Source organism: Cololabis saira, chromosome 18 (assembly GCF_033807715.1).
Source record: "Cololabis saira isolate AMF1-May2022 chromosome 18, fColSai1.1, whole genome shotgun sequence".
NCBI classification, from domain to species: Eukaryota; Metazoa; Chordata; class Actinopteri; order Beloniformes; family Belonidae; genus Cololabis; species Cololabis saira.
Window position 1 is genome coordinate 3,639,798 of NC_084604.1, and position 22,085 is coordinate 3,661,882.

The 22,085-nt window shown below is 47.3% G+C and overlaps 1 protein-coding gene across 1 annotated transcript in view; it reads left to right on the top strand.

Annotated features, from left to right (window-relative positions):
* The first annotated feature begins 8,144 nt into the window (after nucleotides 1-8,144).
* ppp4r4 (protein phosphatase 4, regulatory subunit 4) overlaps nucleotides 8,145-22,085 on the top strand; it is a 45,178-nt gene continuing 31,237 nt past the window's right edge. Inside the window, exons 1-2 of the mRNA XM_061746873.1 lie at nucleotides 8,145-8,356; nucleotides 19,700-19,773. Of these exons, the coding sequence (XP_061602857.1) occupies nucleotides 8,249-8,356; nucleotides 19,700-19,773 (182 nt within the window). The 5' untranslated portion in view covers nucleotides 8,145-8,248. The remainder of the gene's footprint in view (nucleotides 8,357-19,699; nucleotides 19,774-22,085) is intronic.

The following is a 22,085-nucleotide window of genomic DNA, read 5'->3' on the forward strand; positions in this document are numbered from 1 at the left end:
AAGTATTTGGTCACCTACAAACAAGCAAGATTTCTGGTTTTCACAGACCTGTAACTTCTTCTTTAAGAGGCTCCTCTGTCCTCCACTCGTTACCTGTAATAATGGAACCTGTTTTAACTGGTTATCAGTATAAAAGACACCTGTTTTAACTGGTTATCAGTGTAAAAGACCCCTGTCCACAACCTCAAACAGTCACACTCCAAACTCCACTATGGCCAAGACCAAAGAGCTGTCAAAGGACGTGAGAAACTAAATTGTAGCCCTGCACCAGGAAGACTGAATCTGCAATAGGTAAGCAGCTTGGTGTGAAGAAATCAACTGTGGGAGCAATTATTAGAAAATGGAAGAGATACAAGACACTGATAATCTCCCTCCATCTGGGGCTCCACCAAGATCTCACCCCGGGGGGTAAAAATGATCACAAGAACGGTGAGTAAAGATCCCAGAACCACACGGGGACCTAGTGAAGGACCTGCAGAGAGCTGGGACCAGAGTAACAAAGGAACCATCAGTAACACACTACGATCAGGGACTCAGATCCTGCAGAGAGCTGGGACCAGAGTAACAAAGGAACCATCAGTAACACACTACGATCAGGGACTCAGATCCTGCAGGGCCAGACGTTCCTCCTGCTGAAGACAGGACATGTCCAGGTCTGTCTGAAGTTTGATAGAGAGCATTTGGATGATGCAGAAGAGGATTGGGAGAATGTTATATGGTCAGATGAAACTAAAATAGAACTTTTTGGTGGAAACACAACTTTTCATGTTTGGAGGAGAAAGAAAGCTGAGTTGCATCCAGAGAACACCAAACCTACTGTGAAGCACGGGGGTGGAAACATCATGCTCTGGGGATGTTTTTCTGCAAAGGGAGCAGGACGACTGATCCGTGTAGGAGAAAGAATGAATGGGGCCATGTATGGTGAGATTTTGAGTGAAAACCTCCTTCCATCAGCCGGACATTGGAGATGAAACATGGCTGGATCTTTCAGCAGGACAATGATCCAAACACATCGCCCGGGCAACGAAGGAGTGGCTTCATAAGAAACATGTCAAGGTCCTGGAGTGGCCTAGCCAGTCTCCAGATCTAGAGGAGATCTGCATGGAGGAACGGGCCAAAATACCAGCAACAGTGTGTGAAAACTACTTATTTTCCACTATAATTTGCAAATACATTCTTTAAAAATCGGACAATGTGATTTTCTGGATTTTCTGGATGTATTTCTGGAAGCAGTTCAATGTTGTTGCCCTTTTTCTTCTAAGTGTGCTTGTTTTACAACAAAGACGGGATTAAAGAGGGTGTACAAACGTTTGAATGACTATATTCTAATGTAATCTGAATTTTCGGTCTCAGGAGGAAACGGTGATGTGTCGGCAGCTGCTCGTGGCTGTGAACAGTGTGGGCTGAAGTGAGTGGGCTGTTCTATATATTCAAGTTCTTTCAGATTTCCTGGACTGCCAGCTTTACAAGCCTGCCGACTCAGTGTAGAAATGTGCAGGAAGCAGCTTCCCTGAGCAGAACCAGCAGGAACTGTCTGGATGTTAGCTGTCTCCAGGTTTCACATGGAGCCGTACATTCAGCTGCTGCAGCTTCACATGATTCCCTGCTAAGCTGCTCCTAATTACATTTTATTTATATAGCGTCTATTACAACAGAAGTTGTCTCTAGACGCTTTCCAGAGACCCAGAACATGAACATAAACCCCCGAGCAATTATTACATAAACATAACATAAACAATGGCAGGTAAAAAACTCCCCTAGTGGGAGAAAAACCTTCAGCCAAACAGTGGCAAAGAAAAACTCTCCTTTAGAGGGAAGAAACCTGGACCAGGACCTGGATCATAAGGGGGGACCCTCCTTCCGGAGGCCAGCTGGGCAGAGCAGGAAAAGATAGATAGGAAAGAGAGGATGAAGAACAGAGAACCAGGAACCTTCTTGGTGAGAGGCAACAGCCACGTACAACTGCAGCTTCCTGGAAATATGAGTACAAGGCCTTTTACTTGTGGTTAAGTAAAATCAAATCAAAGTATTTTACTCTAGTAAAACCTTTAATTTCCTTTTCAAGCTGGCAGCTACAAATGAAGTAAAGTCATTTTATTCATCTAAAAAATTCTGTTTAAATGGGAACTGCTCTTGCAGCGATGGGGCCCTCTAGCGGCGGCGGCGGCTCCCTGCAGCGGAACAGTCTCCATCACAGACATGTCTCTGGTCTCCATGACGACAGAAAGCGTTCTCGCTGCACCGGAATTGACGTTTACAGGACTGTCTCAGAAAATTTGAATATTGTGATTTTCTGTAATGCAATTACAAAAACAAAAATGTCATACATTCTGGATTCATTACAAATCAACTGAAATATTGCAAGCCTTTTATTATTTTAATATTGCTGATCATGGCTTACAGCTTAAGAAAACTCAAATATCCTATCTCAAAAAATTAGAATATTCTGGGAATCTTAATCTTAAACTGTAAACCATAATCAGCAATATTAAAATAATAAAAGGCTTGTGATATTTCAGTTTTTTCATTTGTAATGAATCCAGAATGTATGACATTTTTGTTTGTTTAATTGCATTACAGAAAATAAAGAACTTTATCACAATATTCTAATTTTCTGAGACAGTCCTGTATTTAGCACAAAGAATGTACAGATCAAGGCGGGATGAAAAAGGTATAAAATGAGGAAATAATTACAGCAACAATGGTGAAGATAACAGATTCACACAAGAAACAAAAACAAACAAAAAGCACAAGGACAGCAAGGTAAAATAACATCAAAAGAGCAAGGACTGAGTTATGGATGATACAGTTTCTTGGCAACCCTATTCATAATATCAATCTTTTTCATAGATTTAAAGTAGTTGGTAAAAAAAATGTAAAAATATAGTAAAGGGGGGAGTATTTCCACTCCACTTACAAGTGTGAATATGATATTTACCCAAAATAATCACCAGGTTGATCATGTTTGAATATTTAGGATCCAAGTTATCCATATAATAAATAACATCATCGTAAGTAAAAACAGGAATTTCATCCATTTTTTTTTTTTTTTTTTTTTTTTTTTTTACCTTGTCTGCACACATATTATTGATTGATACCATGACGGTAGAAACCAAAAGTGTATATATGTGCATTATTACTATATTTAATATATATACATATATATACGCACACATATGCGTACACATACATAAATATACACATACAAACCCAGTGTTTTTTTTTTTGTTTTTGTTTTTTTTGTTTTTTTTTTTGAGGGGGGGGTGACGACATCCACTGCCAATCCAGGAAGCAGGAACACACGGAGACACACGTCAAGCACTGGAAATCTGCAACAAAAAAAAAACCACAAACAAAGCACGAAACCGGCACGGAGCCAACCAAAACAATAACAGCAATCGACCTAAATCTTGAGATCTGATCGCAGTCTGAGCTAAGCTATCGCTACCGCTACCTAAACCCAAAAACTAGAGAGCCAGCATGCAGGTGAACAAGCCAGTGTGTATGTCTATGTGTGTGTGTGTGTATGTATATGATCATGCGTGTGTGTGTGTGTGTGTGTGTGTGTGTGTGTGTGTGTGTGTGTGTGTGTGTGTGTGTGTGTGTGTGTGTGTGTGTGTGTGTGTGTGTGTAATAAACCAGGGGAGGGGGGGGAGCAACCCCGCCACCCGCGAGACCAGAGGCCGACACGGAAGAGCCCGGAACCCAGGCCACCGGCAACCCCACAGAGGGGAGAAGTAGGAGGCAACCCACCGCCTGCGAGGCCCCCCCCCCCCCCCCCGGCGGCGGCCGAGGGGGCCCGCGGGCGGGGCCCCCACGGCGCGGGAAGAAGCAGCCAGGGATCCCGCGGCGGCGGACCGCGACCCAGGCAATCCCCGGCCACCCGGTCCGGGCCGGACACGCGGACAGGAGGCCCTCACCCTTCAGGCCAACGACCCCCACCCGGCAGGGGGCCAGCCTGCCCGGAGAGACAGAGCCGCCCCGGCCGCCGACGCGGGCAGGTGCACCCGTCCCCCACGAAAGTGGCCCTCCAAGACCAGAGGGGCGCCCCGCCGCAGAGGCAGCGGGGGGGACCGGAGACGGGCCCGGAGAGAGGGAACCCCCCAACAAGGCGACACCCGTGCAGGCCCGACAACGGAGGGCCCCAGACCCAGGCATCCCATTCATTCATCCATTCACCTATCCGATACCTATACTAATAATAATATAATATACTATACATAATAATAATACTAATAATAATAATAATAATAATAATAATAATAATAATAATAATAATAATAATAATAACCATCTTTGTATAATATAATATTCATAAATTATTACGTTTTGATGTCCTGCCAATGGAGGCTCAGATCCTCCATGGCAGGACCCTTCCATACCGCATTCTCACCGACACAGACATACAATCACGCACCGTTTCCCCCTCCCCGGGGGGGTCCAGCACCGCCAGAAGGCACCCCAGGCTGCACGGCGGGCCCCGCCAGGCCCGGGTAACCCGACCCACCCGTCCCAGGCCGGTGAGGGAACGCGGGTGATGTGGGACCCCCTCCCGCCCCTGGTGTTGAGTGCGTGTGATTAATGCCATAAAAACAGGGAGGGGGGAGGGCCAAGTATCGATTGACACCGACCCCCCCCTCCTCCCGAAGTACGTGTCCTTGTCAGATGTATTTATTAAGTGTTGAATGTGCAGTGTCTATTTTGCTGTTAAAACCGTGAGGCGGGGAGTGCCGGGCCACGCGGGACAGTGCCCCCCACGACCCGGACCCCCCGCCCTTCGCCTATGTACGTATGAATCGTGTAGGGGGGGGAAAGAGGGGGAGCGGAGGCCGAAGCCAGGAAGCAGGACCAGCAAAGCCGGCCCTGATAAGACACCCGCGTCCCCCCACCGGCCATCCAGTAGACGGGGGGCGGCCCTCCGAGCCGGGCCAGGGCCCCACCGTACCTCCACGGGCGCCCCCGGCGCTGCCGGAGCCCCCAGACGGAGGGGGAAACGGTCCAACATCCTCCCATTCATACTGACAACATAAGACATAGATACCTGGGAATGGTGCCACCCCGCCGTCGCGCCCGCCCGTGCACCCCCCGGTCAGGGGAGGCCCGCTCCCCGGACCCGGCCCCACCCCCCCCCCGAGGCCACCCCGGCGGACACCCCAAGGGTCACGGAGTCCCCACATCCGCAGGGGCACTTGGCCCCCGCCCAGCGACGGAGGACCAAGGCAGCAATGCCCCCCCAGCGCAGACAGCCACCCCCCACCCAGGCAGGGTCGGGCCCTCCGGGTGGGACCCCCACGTCCACTGCCCAGCCCCCCCCGGGAGGCCCGGAGACGCCCAAGCCACAGCCCCCCGCCCGAGCCCTCCCCAGCCACCCCCCCCACCGCCATGAGGCAACCCCCCCCATAGGCCCCCAAGGCCCCCACCGGCTAGGGACAGGGCCCCGCGCCCCCAAGCCGACCCCCAACCCCAAGGGCTACGAGATCACCACCCCCCCGCCCCCACTAGGTAACGAAGCCAATAAACGGGGACCACAGAGAGTGCAATTCAGCCGAATGTTGTTCAGTGGAGGCAGACATTATCTCACTACTAATATGATCTGATAAAAGATTCCTAAAATGGTTGATACATAAACTGGATTTTTGTTTCCAATTTACTAGAATGGTTTTCTTTGCGATACATAAGGCAGTGAGAACCCGGTGTGTCCAATTAGGATCTATTTGAGTGTCTCCCAGGTGACCTAATATACATACCGTGGGGCACACTGGGATTCTGTGGTTGATCCATGTGGATAAATCCTCACAAATCTCCTTCCAGAACCTCTGTACCAGGTGTACAGAACCATAAAGCATGCATATAATTATCTGGGGTGTTCTCTGTGCACTGTGAACAGATATTAGAGGTGACAAAGCCCATCTGGAACATCCCTTGTCCAGTATAATGTATTCTATGAAGAACTTTGTACTGTATAACTTGTAGGTTTGGGTTTTTAGTCATAGTAAACGTATTTAAGCATATTTGTGACCAAGAAAACTGGTCAGTATTCAGAGAGAGATCCGCTTCCCACTTGGAGATCGGTAGAGAGACTGAATCGTCCAGTTTAGACACTAACCTGTAGAGTTTTGATAACAACTTTAAAGTGCTTAGATTCAATAAATCTATTATCTTAGCGGGAAGTTGTAAATCTAATTGGCTAATTTTGTATGTTTTATTTATTATTGCCTTAAGTTGTTGATACTCTAAAAATGTATTCCTGGTAACTCCGTATTGAACAATAAGTGTATTGAAAGGTACAAACTGTCCTCCTACAATTACGTGCTGTAAGTACCGTATTCCTTGATCCCTCCATTGAACGAAGTTAACCATCTTTTTATCATTTTTCACGATGTCTGGGTTGTTCCATATGGGTGTACGGTCACATGGAAAAAGTGAAATTTTAGCTATTTTAAGAAATTCCCACCAAGCTGATAAAGTGCTAATATTAATGCTTTTGAAACATTGATGATGTTTGATACTTTGACTAATGAATGGTAACTCTGAGATTTCTAGTTCATTACAAAACACTTGCTCTGAGTCCAGCCATTGACTATCTAAAGGATGATCTTTTGACCATTTTACAATATACTGTAACTTACTGGCTATGAAGTAATACTGAAAATTAGGTAATTCTAAACCTCCATATTCTTTGGATTTTTGCAATGTCTTTAAACTAATACGTGGAGTTTTATTTTTCCACAGAAATTTTGATACATATGAGTCCAACGATTTAAACCAGGATTGCATGGTATCATTGAGAAAAAATAATTTACTTTTGGTAAAACCATCATTTTAATGGTGGCTATTCTACCCATGAGCGAAATGGGGAGAGAGCTCCATCTGGAAAGATCATCTTCTATTTTCTTTATAAGCTGAACATGATTTAATTTTATTAACTCTGACAGCCTAGGGGAGATGTTTATGCCTAAATATCTAATGTTCCCTGATTGTAATTGAGTATTTGTTATATTCCTAAAATTGCAGTTTTCATCAATTTCATCAATTTTTAAAGATAACCAATTATGAATGTCAGACCAAAAGGACTTTGTAAAAGAGCAATTGAAAAGAAAGATGTTCAACTGTCTCGGCCTCAAAAGAACAAAATATGCAACGATCAACTTCCAATTTAAACCTTCTGTGTAACAAATCATTAACAGGATATATAGCTGATGCTATTTTAAAGTGGGTTTCCTTGACTTTAGGGGCAATTGGTAACGATACGTAAAAAGAGAAGGAACGTTTTCTTAATATAGTATTACCTATATTATCGCAGACATAGCAAGAGTTAAAATCTCCCCAGTTTTTCAGTTTAAAAGCCAAGCTGATTGTTTTGTTGTCACACTTTTTATCTAACAGATTTATATCCCCCACTTTTCCCATTGTCAACTAGTTTCGATCACAAACGTACGACGGAGTATAAGGCCCAAACTAAGACAAAAAGAAAATGTATGAGAACTCTACTAGGAAGAGCACATACGTCTTTTGGGAAGATGAGCTGTCTGGTATAGTATAGTATAGTATACTATAGTATAGTATAGTATAGTATACTATAGTATAGTATAGTATAGTATAGTATAGTATAGTATAGTATAGTATACTATAGTATAGTAGTGGTGACTGCAAGGCTAGCGGTGGTTCCATCTGCTGCCATTCATGACATAAGGGATGGAAAGGGGTGATGGCAGTTTTACAGGGGGGATGATTGACCGTTTTTATTTCAGGGGGGGATGATTTGGACCGTTTTTATTTCAGGGGGGATGATTTGGACCGTTTTTATTTCAGGGGGGGATGATTTTGACCGTTTTTATTTCAGGGGGATGCCATCCCCCCTCATCCCCCCTCAACTCCAGTACTGGGTATATGGTCCAGTTTCCTGGTGTTTGTAAGGACTCTGGCGGCAGCGTTATTAGTTCAATTATTATTATTATTATTATTAGTTCCCATTGTCAACTAGTTTGGATCACACACGAGCGTGCGGACGTCAGGGTTGCTGGATGTTTAAAGGGACGCGTGCGTGACGTTGCCTCCGCCGCGGCCAGGGATCTCCTTGGAAACGGATGCTGAGCATCCCTCCCCTCCCCTCCCTGCCTGCCTCCCTGCCTCCCTGCCTGCCCGGTCCGCCCCCGTCCTCTGCTCGGGAATGGCTGGCTGTGGAGTTCTCTCCCGCTCTCCCACAAGCAACCACCAGTGAGGAACTGGGCCGCCACCAGTAGGGAGCATGTTCCCCGGCAGGATGGCCCCGGGGCCCCCCGGGCTGCTGAGCGGGCCCCCGGAGGAGCTGCACGAACTCGGCTTCATCGAGCGGCCGATCCGCAGGAGCCTCAAGGTAAGATCACACTCACGGAGGAGAGCACGACGGCTGCTCTGCACACGTGAGACACGTATGAAGGGATGATGATGAGGGTGAGGATGATGAGGGTGAGGATGATGAGGGTGAGGATGATGAAGGTGAGGATGATGATGATGGTGGAGACTGGGTGAATGAGTGGGAGAGAGATCCGCGCAGGAGGAAGAGGGGAGACCCGCGATGTGCGCAGCATGACGCAGTTTGTCCGTGTGTCTGACTGGGCAGAGAGCGACAGACAGAGCAGAGGATCTCCTGTCAGAACCCGCTCAGAGCTGGAAGAGCCTCGGCGGGATCAGCACCGGGACCAGATGTGTGCAGAGCAAAGATGTTCTCACACCTAAAACAGATTGACAGAAGAAATGAGCAGTGAGATGAGGAAGAGCCGGTGGGATCACCGATACCGCAGGAACATCCCACTCTCCTGGATCCCAATGACTTTCAGCAGGCTGTCAGAATAAAGAGTTAGAAGTTAGTTCATGTGTTTTATCCTTCATATGAAGGTGTAACACCTGTACACTTGAGACACATAGACACAAGGACTTGGGAGTCCAGGAGGAAAAAGACTTTAAAGGTACACTATGTAACCGTTCCACTCCGGTCCAAAAGGGGGCAGCATACCACCACAAAGTTTTTTTTTATTTATTTATTTATTAACATACAGTGCAAACAGTGACAAAAGACGACATCAGTTACAATGATATGTATCTAGGTGTGTGTGTGTGTGTGTGTGTGTGTGTGTGTGTGTGTGTGTGTGTGTGTGTGTGTGTGTGTGTGTGTGTGTGTGTGTGTGTGTGTGTGTGTGTGTGTGTGTGTGCGTGTAAATAAGATGATGAAAGTAGATACATAAATTAAGAATATTCATTCGAGAATAAATAAGTAAACAAATAAATAATTATCATATAGAGTGGTGTAGCACAATATAATATAAATATAGCATAATAATATAGTAATATGCTAATATAACATAATCATTTTTATAATATTATAACATATAACAACACAGGCTATATAGGTGGCGGTTCAAGGAGGGGTTGTTCCCAACAACCCCTCCTTGAACCGCCACCCTATGTTGTCGGGGGCACTTACGCCCCTGGTAGGGACTCCCATGCCAAACAGGTCCTGGGTGACGGGCCAGACTAAGAGCGGTTCACGTGCTAATCATGGTGAAGAAAACAACAAGGACAGTTACGTCGCCCGGATTGGCGTCACTGGGGCCCCTCCCAGGAGCCAGGGTTGGGGTTGGGGCTCGTAGGCGAGCGCTTGGTGACCGGGTCTTTGCCCGTGGGAACCGGCCGGGCTCAGCCCGAAACGGCGGCGTGGGCCCGCCTTCCCGTAGGCCCACCACCCGCAGGAAGGACCATGGCAGGCCGGTGCCATGTGGACTGGGTAGCAGTCGTGGCGGGGTGCCTCGACGACCCAATCCCTGGACTAAAACCCTCACAGTGGGGACATGGAATGTCACCTCGCTGGGGGGGAAGGAGCCGGAGCTCGTGCGTGAGGTTGAGAGATACCGGCTAGAGATAGTCGGGCTCACCTCCACACATAGCTTGAGCTCTGGAACCCAGCTCCTTGAAAGGGGCTGGACCCTTCACTACTCTGGAGTTGTCCAGGGTGAGAGGCGGCGGGCTGGTGTGGGCTTGGTTATAGCCCCACAGCTCAGCCGGCATGTGTTGGAGTTCACCCCGGTGAACGAGAGGGTCGCTTCCCTGCGCCTTCGGGTCAGGGAAAGGTCTCTCACTGTTGTTTGTGCCTACGGGCCGAACTGCAGTGCGGAGTACCCGGCCTTCTTGGAGTCCCTGGGAGGGGTACTTGATAGTGCTCCAACTGGGGACTCCATTGTTCTACTGGGGGACTTCAACGCTCACGTGGGCAATGACAGTGATACCTGGAGAGTCGTGATTGGGAGGAACGGCCTCCCCGATCTGAACCCGAGCGGTGTTTTGTTGTTGGACTTCTGGTGCTGGTCACAGTTTGTCCATAACGAACACCATGTTCAAGCATAAGGGTGTCCATCAGTGCACGTGGCACCAGGACACCCTAGGCCGGAGGTCAATGATCGACTTTGTTGTCGTTTCATCTGACCTTCGGCCGCATGTCTTGGACACTGAAGAGAGGGGCTGAGCTGTCAACTGATCACCACCTGGTGGTGAGTTGGATGCGCTGGCAGAGGAGGAGGTTGGACAGACCGGGCAGACCCAAACGGATTGTGAGGATCTGTTGGGAACGTCTGGCCGAGCCCTCTGTCAGGGACATCTTCAACTCCCACCTCTGGGAGAGCTTCTCTCAGATCCCGGGGGAGGCGGGGGACATTTAGTCCGAGTGGACCATGTTCTCTGCTTCCATTGTCAACGCGGCGGCTCGAAGTTGTGGTCGCAAGGTCTCCGGTGCCTGTCGTGGCGGCAATCCTAGAACCCGGTGGTGGACACCGGAAGTACAGGATGCCGTCAGACTGAAGAAGGAGTCTTACCGGGCTATGTTGGCCGGTGGGACTCCTGACGCAGTAGATAGGTACCGGCAGGCCAAGCGAGCTGCGGCTCGGGCAGTCCTGGAGGCAAAAACTCGGGTCTGGGAAGAGTTCGAGGAGGCCATGGAGGAAGACTTTCAGTCGGCCTCGAGGAAATTCTGGAGGACCGTTTGGCGCCTCAGAAGGGGAAAGCAGTACTCTGCCGGTACCGTTTATGGTGCGGGTGGGGAGCTGTTGACCTCGACTGGGGACATCGTCGGACGGTGGAAGGAATACTTCGAGGATCTCCTTAACCCGACTGACATGCCTTCCACTGAGGAAGCAGAGAGTGGGGACTCTGGGGCGTGCTCATCCATCACCCAAGTCGAGGTCACTGAGGTAGTTCGTAAGCTCCTCAGTGGCAGGGCACCGGCGATGGATGAGATTCGGCCTGAGTACCTCAAGTCTCTGGATGTCGTAGGGCTGTCTTGGTTGACACGCCTCTGCGACATCGCATGGAGGAAGGGGACAGTACCGCTGGAGTGGCAAACCGGGGTGGTGGTCCCTCTGTTTAAAAAGGGGGACCGGAGAGTGTGTTCCAACTATAGGGGGAACACACTTCTCAGCCTCCCCGGGAAAGTCTACGCCAGGGTACTGGAGAGGAGATTACGGCCGATAGTTGAACCTCGGATTCAGGAGGAACAATGCGGTTTTCGTCCCGGTCGTGGAACATTGGACAAGCTCTATACCCTCCGCAGGGCGCTCGAGGGTTCATGGGAATTTGCCCAACCAGTCTACATGTGTTTTGTGGATCTGGAGAAGGCATTTGACCATGTCCCTCGTGCCATTCTGTGGGAGGTGCTCGGTGAGTATGGAGTCCGGGGCCCTCTATTAAGGGCTGTCCGGTCTCTGTATGATCGGAGTAGGAGTCTGGTTCGCATTGCCGGCAGTAAGTCAGACTTGTTCCCAGTGCATGTTGGACTCCGGCAGGGCTGCCCTTTGTCACCGGTCCTGTTCATAATTTTTATGGACAGGATTTCTAGGCGCAGCCAGGGGCCGGAGGGGATCCGGTTTGGGAACCTCAGGATTTCATCTCTGCTTTTTGCAGATGATGTTGTCCTGTTGGCTTCATCGGACCGGGACCTTCAGCATGTGCTTGGGCGGTTTACGGCCGAGTGCGACGCGGCAGGGATGAGAATCAGCACCTCCAAGACCGAGGCCATGGTTCTCCACCGGGAAAGGGTGGCGTGCCGGGTCCGGGTTGGTGGGGAAGTCCTGCCTCAGGTGGAGGAGTTCAAGTATCCCGGGATCTTGTTCACGAGTGAGGGAACGATGGAGCGGGAGATTGACAGATGGATCGGTGCACCGTCCGCAGTTATGCGGACCGTCGTGGTGAAGAGGGAGCTGAGTCGAAAGGCGAAGCTCTCGAACTACCGGTCAATCTACGCACCTACCCTTACCTATGGTCATGAACTTTGGGTAGTGACCGAAAGGACAAGATCGCAGATACAAGCGGCCGAGATGAGTTTCCTCCGCAGGGTGGCTGGACACTCCCTTAGAGATAGGGTGAGGAGTTCAGTCACCCGGGAGGAGCTCGGAGTCGAGCCGCTGCTCCTTCACATTGAGAGGAGTCAGCTGAGGTGGCTTGGGCATCTGTACCGGATGCCTCCTGGATGCCTCCCTAGGGAGGTGTTCCAGGCATGTCCCACCGGGAGGAGACCCCGGGGAAGACCCAGGACACGCTGGAGAGACTATGTCTCTCGGCTGGCCTGGGAACGCCTCGGACTCCCCCCGGAGGAGCTGGAGGAAGTGTCTGGGGTGAAGGAAGTCTGGGCATCCCTGCTGAGGCTGCTGCCCCGCGACCTGGGAACGGATAAAGGGGCGGACGATGGATGGATGGATGGAACATATAACAAAATTATATCACCATACTATAATATATAACAATATAATAACACTATAGTTTAACATCCCATGAGATTTCATAACTTAATATAATAATACACTATGAAACAATATATCATGATAATGCCAGGAAAAATGTTTTAGAGTTAGAATTGGTAATTTATATATTGCAATGAAGGGTGAGGTCAGACCGGGGCGTCGGGGAAGCAAGCAGGAGGCCCACACCAGCAGGAGGCCCCCACCAGCAGGGGACCCCCACCAGCAGGAGGCCCCCACCAGCAGGAAGCCCCAACCAGCAGGAGGCCCCCACCAGCAGGGGACCCCCACCAGCAGGAGGCCCCCACCAGCAGGAGGCCCCCACCAGCAGGGGACCCCCACCAGCAGGAGGCCCCCCACCAGCAGGAGGCCCCCACCAGCAGGAGGCCCCCACCAGCAGGGGACCCCCACCAGCAGGGGACCCCCAACAGCAGGAGGCCTCCACCAGCAGGAGGCCCTCACCAGCAGGAGCCCCCCACCAGCAGGGGGCCCCCACCAGACTCCAGTTGCCCGACCAGGAGCCCCAGCAAGAGGCAGGCACCACAAAGTTCCTGTGTTAGCACCTGGTGTCCTCAGAATGACATCACACCTGATCTGAGCAGGCATCAGCTGGTGCCGCAGCTCGTGCTTCACCGTGGCACATACAGCTTTATGTGCAGTATTGGTCGTACAGACAGGGTAGTGACCACAGGCTGGGGGAAAACAACCTGACACACCAGCGGTGACATCACAGAGCTTTTCTTACTACATGGGGCAGCCCAGTCCTGGTTGATCTCAGTGAGGGCGACGGGGTGTGATGGACAGTCCTGGAACACATCTGTTTCCAGAATTTAGCTGTTTTAGCTTACCTCATTTGTCTTTTGCCAAATAAGTTAAGCTAATTCTCTTAGGGTTTTGATAGTTCCTGTTTTATTTTGAAGCCCATGTCTTTGGCTGCGTCCAAAATCACATACTTCCACGCTAATGAGTATGCAAAATGAGTATGCAAGATTTTTTAGTGCGTCCGAAACATTAGAACATACATAGTATGTACTATCCATACTCAATAGTATGTACTATCCAAACTCATTCCGGAGAATTGTATTAGTGTGGATTGATGGACACTAGCTAAGCAGAAACTTCCCACAATGCAATGCAGCGGTTTTTGGTTGCTAAGTGATACATATATGTCATTATATAATATTAAGTATAATAATATTATTACATAATATTAATATTATAATATTGGTATATAATCATATTATATAATGTCATCTTGTTTCGGCCAGGATAAAGGGGAAAGAGCGGAGCGGAGCTGCTACTGCTGCTGTGACACGTCACTTTGAATAGTATGTCCGAATTAATGCACACTACTGATATTTACTCAAAAGTGTGCCAATTCTTTTTAGTACATACTTTTTAGTATGGCATTTCGGACGCACCGTTTGTGTTTCAGTTCTGGTTTGACTTTCCTGTTTTCCCATCTGCCCTGATTGTCTGCTCCTGTGTCTCGTTAACCCCTCTGTATATGTGGTCTTGTTTTTCCCTTGCTCCCTGCTGGTCTGTACTGTTTCCTTCCTCCGTGTTTTCATGTCAGGGTTTTGTAGTTTTACTTTTTCACGTTCACGTTCTGGTTTTTGTATCCTGCTCGGCAGTGCTTTGGTTTTGTTTTGACTATTAAATCACCTGTTTTTGGAACTCCTGGTCTCCTGCATATGGGTCCTCTTCAACCATTTCCTAACAAATTCATACTGATCAAATCTGCCCAGACGCCCGGCTTAGGCTGGCCAGTGTTAACCGCAGGGCTACCAAGCCTAGGTGCTGAGAGGACCAAAGTCTTCCCCGATTGGCTGCTTGTTTGCTAGTTCTCCAATAAACCACCATGTCCTGCAATCCAGGATCCAGCTGCTGCAAGAAGAGGGACCAGATCAGCAGAGGCAGTCCAGCTCAGGTCCTCTGGTGGATCCTGGATTGTAGTTTTCAACCCGGAAACATCCTTATTTCGCGTGTTTCTCCTGAATCAACGTCTGAAGTGAAGACTAGCAGAGCTCCACTGGAACCCCGTCATCAGTACTCGAGTTGTAAAAAACAATCAGGGGGGGTGGTGGATTTTATCATATGGGGACAGATAATTTGTGCTGATTACAAATAATATAATATATAACAAATAATAGCAGTGACCAAACCACCTGCAGAAATACTGCAGGAATGACATAGCAGCAGTTAAATGCAGCCTTCTGTAAGCTTTAAATATCCACTGGGCTTACATCAAATACATCAAAACACAACAATAAAAAACACTTTTCTGAACTTATCAATATGACTCTGTCCTTCACAGGATAAGTAAAATGGATCACTGCAAAAACTCACAATCTTAACAAGAATATTTGTCTTATTTCTAGTTAAAATGTCTCATTTTAGTGAAAAAATTCTTGTTATTGTTGTTATTGTTCTCTCATCACTGGAAAAAACAACAATTTTCACCTGTTTCAAGTAGATTTTCACTTGAAATAAGTAGAAAAATCTGCCAGTGGAACAAGATTTCTTTCCTTGTAATGAGAAGATAAATCTTGTTTCTTATTTCAACTGAAAATTTACCTGAAACAGGTGAAAATTGTCACATTTTTCCGGTGTTATTTTCTGGTGATGACTCTAAATGTTGAAATATCAGTAAAACCACATTCATTGATGAAATTACATAAGGGATGGAAAGGGGTGGTGGCAGTTTTACAGGGGGGATGATTTGGACCGTTTTTATTTCAGGGGGGGATGATTTGGACCGTTTTTATTTCGGGGGGATGATTTTGATCGTTTTTATTTCAGGGAGGATACCATCCCCCCTCATCCCCCCTCAACTCCAGTACTGCCCGTCCTTCAGGTCGCTCCTCGGTTGACCCATTGCGGATTGTAGATCCCACTCGGAAAGGTCCTGAAATGATCTGCTGCGGCTCCTCCTTTAGCCGGTCGGCACCGGCCGGCACCGGCAGAGCCGCAGGGCAAACTAGTGGCGTGAACAGTTGCAACATCATGTCCGGTTTCAGATGTCAATTCAGCAGCATTTAGCCAGAGTCACTTTCCTCAGTGTTGTGCAACTCAGGTAGCTTGGCTGTCCAGTTATCGAAGGTTATTAATAATCTTATTAATAATTATTAATAATTAATAAAGTCGACTATTTATCAAATTGAATGACCAAAATGATAAATAAAATCCTCGGGGCACCACCCTGTTCCTTAAGCAGGGAAATGATAACTTTTACAGCAGAATATCAGTCTCAGAAATTAAGGTTTATGCCTAGTATACAGTAATTGAAGGGTGAGATTCGAGCACTAGGCTCTGTCAAACAAATCAATTGTGACCAAACTGCATGAAACAACAGAAACCACTCATTAAAAATCAATCAGGATTTATTTACATACAGGTGTCAAAAGATCATAAACGCAACACCCCAAATAAAATCCTGATGGCAAATGCAAAAGTTCCAGTCATCCGTGTGGGGTGTGACTAGTGTGTGTGTGTGTGTGTGTGTGTGTGTGTGTGTGTGTGTGTGTGTGTGTGTGTGTGTGTGTTTGTGTGTGTGTGTGTGTGTGTGTCGGATCTCAGAATGGCTCGGGAATTTATGACCGAGGGGAGCGTCTGGGTGTGTGTGTGTGTGTGTGTGTGTGGGGGGGGGGGGTTAGTACGAGAGGAAGAGAGAGAGAGATGCAGAAGAAAAGTACAATAATAGACACTCTTAAATAATTTCTCACTACCAGAAACCCAAGACCTTCTGATCTTTCCCACACAGAAATGCCCCACGGTGAGACTAAACTTCACACGTGCGCTCTGGTCATTCAACCAGGAAATTTAGAAGGGCCTTGTTTTCGGTTGTCGAGAAGCATGTCATAACGATCCAGCAATGTGGATGCAGCCGTAGACAAATGAGAAGATGAACAAAAACACTTAAGTTAATAAACACAACTATGACGGGATCAGCAGTCCAGCTCACAACGTAGACTAACTTTTAAAGTGTATTACTAAGTTTTCTCTGCCCAGACACCAAAAACAGCCTCTCACGTGAATCTTTGCAGTTGAAGGGAAAAAGGGTGGTCGGTCAGCGTTCCTTGGTTAACAGCTGGGTGTTTACGCTCAGCAGGGGATCCTGATAAAGCAGCTATCACTCCATCATGTGTCCTTGCTGTGGATGAGGGGATAGCGGCTGGATGATGGGATAGCAGCTGGGCACAGCACTTGGCTTCCTTCAACTTCGGATCGGCGTCGCGTTCACGTCGAGGCAATGCAGGGTCCCTAGTTCGGCTTTCTGGGCTCGGAACTGCGTGGGTCGCTCGTGCAGCGCTGCAAAACGGACGCTCCTTCGTTCACGAAGGAGAAACCCGGCCCTTGGCTGGCTCCCTGGTGCTACAGCAGACCTGTGGGTGAGAAGGAAGAAGCAGAAAAAGAGAGAAGAGGCCAGAGAGAGGGGGGTCCTCTCTTTTATAGCTGCATACAGGAAGTTGATACCCCTTCCTGCAGCTTGGGGTCCTTGTCCAATCAAAGTGTGGTGCCTTATCACCAAGAGGGTCACATATGCAAATCCTGGTGTCCATGGGGTTTTTCCGTTCTCCAGACCACGCTGGAGGTGTCGTAAACTCACCATGAGGCAGGGATCATGAGACTTTAGCTTTGGCTTCGGCCCTTTACTGGTCCAAAATAAATGTTCACCCAATCATAAATGTCATGAATTCATAACCATATGGACGGTGGTCCAACATCAGGCTGCTGCTCTGTGTTAGGTTTGGTCCTCAAACCCTTCTAGACCCACAACCAGTCCCGGCGGTCTGGTGGTACCACCAAGACCACAATAGAACAGGAACCATTATGGCCGGTCCGCTCTTTATTCTCACAAGTCAAGTAGCCAAGCTGGTGACGGATGGACACGGGCAGTGCCGGGGAAAAGTCCAGCCCCCAAATTATACTTACGTTTGTTGTTGATAGTTTTACCTGAGAAGGTGTGAACCCTAGAGGAACCACAGGTCCAGATCCAGACCCTACTGGTCCTTAGAGGAACCACAGGTCCAGATCCAGACCCTACTGGTCCTTAGAGGAACCACAGGTCCAGATCCAGACCCTACTGGTCCTTAGAGGAACCACAGGTCCAGATCCAGACCCTACTGGTCCTTAGAGGAACCACAGGTCCAGATCCAGACCCTACTGGTCCTTAGAGGAAACACAGGTCCAGATCCAGACCCTACCAGTACCATGAGCAGAGGTGTCAAGTAATGAAGTACAAATACTTTGTTACTTTACTTAAGTAGAAATTTTGGTTATCTATACTTCACTGGAGTAATTATTTTTCAGATGACTTTTTACTTTTACTCCTTACATTTTCACGCAATTATCTGTACTTTTTACTCCTTACATTTTAAAAACAGCCTCGTTACTTTATTTCATTTCGGCCTTTAAAAAAAAACTATCCAGTTAAATTGCTCCATCCGGATAGAGTGAATTTGGTTGTGGTTGTTTCAGATGTTCTTGTCCAGTTTTGTTCTTACATCCGTTCCCTCAGATTCCTGCAACTAAACTTGGATGTACATTCCAATACAGGTTAGGATAAATGATAACATGCCTCTGAAGTTTGACTTTTTGGACCATTACAATACTTGCTCAATAGTACACATATATGCTTCTTTAATATATTTGCATTATACTAACATGCATTCATTTTCAATGGCTTTTGTCCTTAATGGCTTTTTTCCCCCTTACATTACTTTTACTTTTATACTTTAAGTAGTTTTGAAACCAGTACTTTTATACTTTTACTTGAGTAAAAAACTTGAGTTGATACTTCAACTTCTACAGGAGTATTTTTAAACTCTAGTATCTATACTTCTACCTGAGTAATGAATGTGAATACTGAAGACACCTCTGCTTCAGGAGTGCAGTCTGGTAATTATTGCACTTTATACCTCTATGCTGATCTTTTTTAAACATCTTTTTTGAAACAATTGTCTATTTTATTTGTTGATCAAAAGTGTAAAAACCTCCTGTAGTCCCCACACCAGTGGTGGTGGGGCTGCAGTACCACAGTAAACGTGTAGGTGTCCCCTCATCAGTACTTCTATCAACACAGCCAGGTCCCGTGTTTAACATGCTGGTTTCTTAACATCGTCCCATTCATTTGGTGGATTTTTACATGTTTATAAGTGTAATTCCTCAATGAGCTGAGACACAGTGAGATGTGAAGAAGACCAGTGATGATGATGATGATGATGATGATGATGATGATGATGATGATGATGATGATGATGATGATGGAGACTTATGCCGCTTTTCCACTAGTACCTACTCAGCCCGTCTCCACTCGACTCGCTTTGCCCTCGTTTCTTTTCCACACCCAGATCAGAAGTAGGAGGTTGGAGAAGCTGCTGTGACGTACTCGAATGTGCGACACAAACGAAGAAGTAACGGCGCCAAAGACGGAGAACATGGATGAGTTGATATATCTGCTGCTTGTTCCGTGGCATTTATTTGATAGAAATTTAAAACAACGCCATTGTTCTTCGAAAAAAATTAACAAGAAGCCAGGAGACGCTTTTGAAAGGATGTCACATCCTGACTCAGACATCTGATTGGCCAACCACCCGACCAATCGGTGGCCTGTAGTGTGATGATGTGCAGCTTAGAGCCTCAGCAGAATAGTTACAGAAAAGTATCTACTCGGCACGTTAGACCCCTAGTGGGAAAGAACCAAACCAAGTCAAGTGGAGGTGAGTCGGGCTGAGTAGGTGCTAGTGGAAAAGCGCTATTATTGATCATGGAATGTCCCAACGTCATGGTGATGGGAGGCTCCCGCTTCCTCTCACACACACACACACACACACACACACACACACACACACACACACACACACACACACACACACACACACACACACACACACACACACACAGATGTGAGTGATGTGTGCGATTTTTCCTTTCAGACGGCTGAGGAGATCGACCAGCTGACAGTGGACGAGGACCTCAACGACATCGAGAGAGCCATCTACCTGCTCAGGTGAGCCGTGACATCAGCCAGGCCTTTCAGCAGGTGAACATCACCTGAGGTGTAGAGATCAGGTGACTCCCCCACAGCTCACACACCTCCAGAGAGTTTACGCCTTTTGGTTTAAACATCACTGTAGCACTGCGCGTTGCTACGGGGGTCACACAGACAGCGGACACCGGGATCTTTGTAGAATTTATTTATTTCTACGTGCACAATAACGCCGTCAGCAGAGCTGCTCTTCCGCTCCGCTCTGCTTCCGTCCTCTCCCGTCTCCAGAGCCCGCACACTACTGAAATACACAGAGAGTGATTAGACACACCTGTGCACCATCAGCTGTTCCAGCCGCGTCACCTGTGCGCCACTCCCCCGCACTCCCTCTCTCCCCTGCAGACCACGCCCCAATCCTGCACCCTGCCACAATCACCTAACTTCCATCTGCAGAGCCACCGTCGTGTAAATCCCATCAAATATGAAATCTAATGTTTAAAATGCAACCTTGTTTATGGTGTGATTCCCGAGAGGACCAAGTTTCCCCTGCACAGCTTCAGAAAAGGTGCACTTCAGTTCATTAAAAGCCTGAACTGTGTGACACCACGATTTTGAAGGTGCATGATGCCAGGAATGAGCACGGTTACCTAGGCCTGTGTTGAAAAAAAAAAAATTTCCGATTCTAAATCGATTCTCATATTAAATCCTAAAAATCGATTCATATCACTAAAGATCGATTTTTTTTTTGATCATTACATTACAACTTTTGGTATTTTTTTGTTTATGCCAGAAAAAAAATTGTTTTGTTGGACACGAGCATAGCTAGTGCCATTTTTGTGCCTTTAAATATGTTTAAAGGTATGAAAACATTAAAGGTTTCAGTTATAATTGCATAGATTGTCTATATTTCTTTGCTTTATATGTACTGTCTTGGGGTTACATTTGCAAAAAATGCTAAAAACCAAATTCTCAAAAATGGGAAAAAAATAAAACCGATTTTCATACGTCCTCTGTTTGCTGCCCTGGATCTGTTTGGTGATTCTGCCCCACACGATGTTTCTGAAAGCAGTTCTATCAGCATTCTGGGAGCTGATTGGTCCTTACAGCATCATTAGATGCCAATACTTGCTGTTGAATCTCAATATAATACTAGTATTAATATGTTGCATAACTACACAGTTATATCATTCATGCAACAGCTGAAAAAACATTTTTAATAACACTAACCCAAATCAATATCGGATCGAATCAAAGCGTGATAATCGATTCTGAATCTTAAGAATCGGAATCAAATTGATTCTTGACATTTGAATGGATCCCCAGCCCTACGGTTCCCACCACCATGGGGCAGAGTTTCTCCTAACAGAAGTGTCTTTGCTGAGGCAGAGAACAGGAGACTTTCCTAGATGCATACAAGTCCTGCCGTGTTAGTGTCCTCAAGAAAACCCCTTCCTCCTGACATGAAAAGCATTACAGTATCTCTAATTCTGACCAGCAGAATAGAAATTAGCTCACTTTCATTCATCAGCTCCATGAACTCCAGTCGTGTTTAGTGGAATTTGTGTTTAATTTTGTACAATCTGGTCTAATATGTGTATTATTGCAGCCTTGCGTGGGTGGATTCAGTTACCTTCAACCGAAACATCTCAGGATGGAACCCCAGCACCATCATGTGGACCACACATGGTTGTTTAGATGCCGCCAAACCAACACGCAGTAGTGTCCAGGGTAGATTGCCCCTTAAAGAGCCCATATTATGGTTTATGTCAGGACTTTGAAAGGTTCAGCATGGTCTTAAAGTATCATATACCCAGTTTTCGGCCATCTTGCTGTCATTTTGACAGGTACAGGCCTGGTCAAGCTATACAGTTTTGAGGAGTACTCACACCAAGGGCTACTCTAGATGTTCTTCTTGTGATGTCAACACTGGTGTCTGCAGAGTAAAGCTTCCTTTTACTCGTACTGCATGGAACAGAGAGACCTGGGACGCAGGTGGAACATGTACTAGTGACCCACAAACCAGGACTAGTAGAGATGAAACCAGGACTAACAGAGCCAAAACAAGGACTTGTAGAGCTGAGACCAGTACTAGTGGCCCAGAAACCAGGACTACTAGACCTGAAAACAGGACTAGCTGACCTGAAACCAGGACTAGTAGACATGAAACCAGGACTAGTGGCCCAGAAACCAGGACTAGCAGAACACAAACCAGGACTAGCAGAACACAAACCAGGACTAGCAGAACACAAACCAGGACTAGCAGAACACAAACCAGGACTAGCAGAACACAAACCAGGACTAGCAGAACACCAACCAGGACTAGCAGAACACCA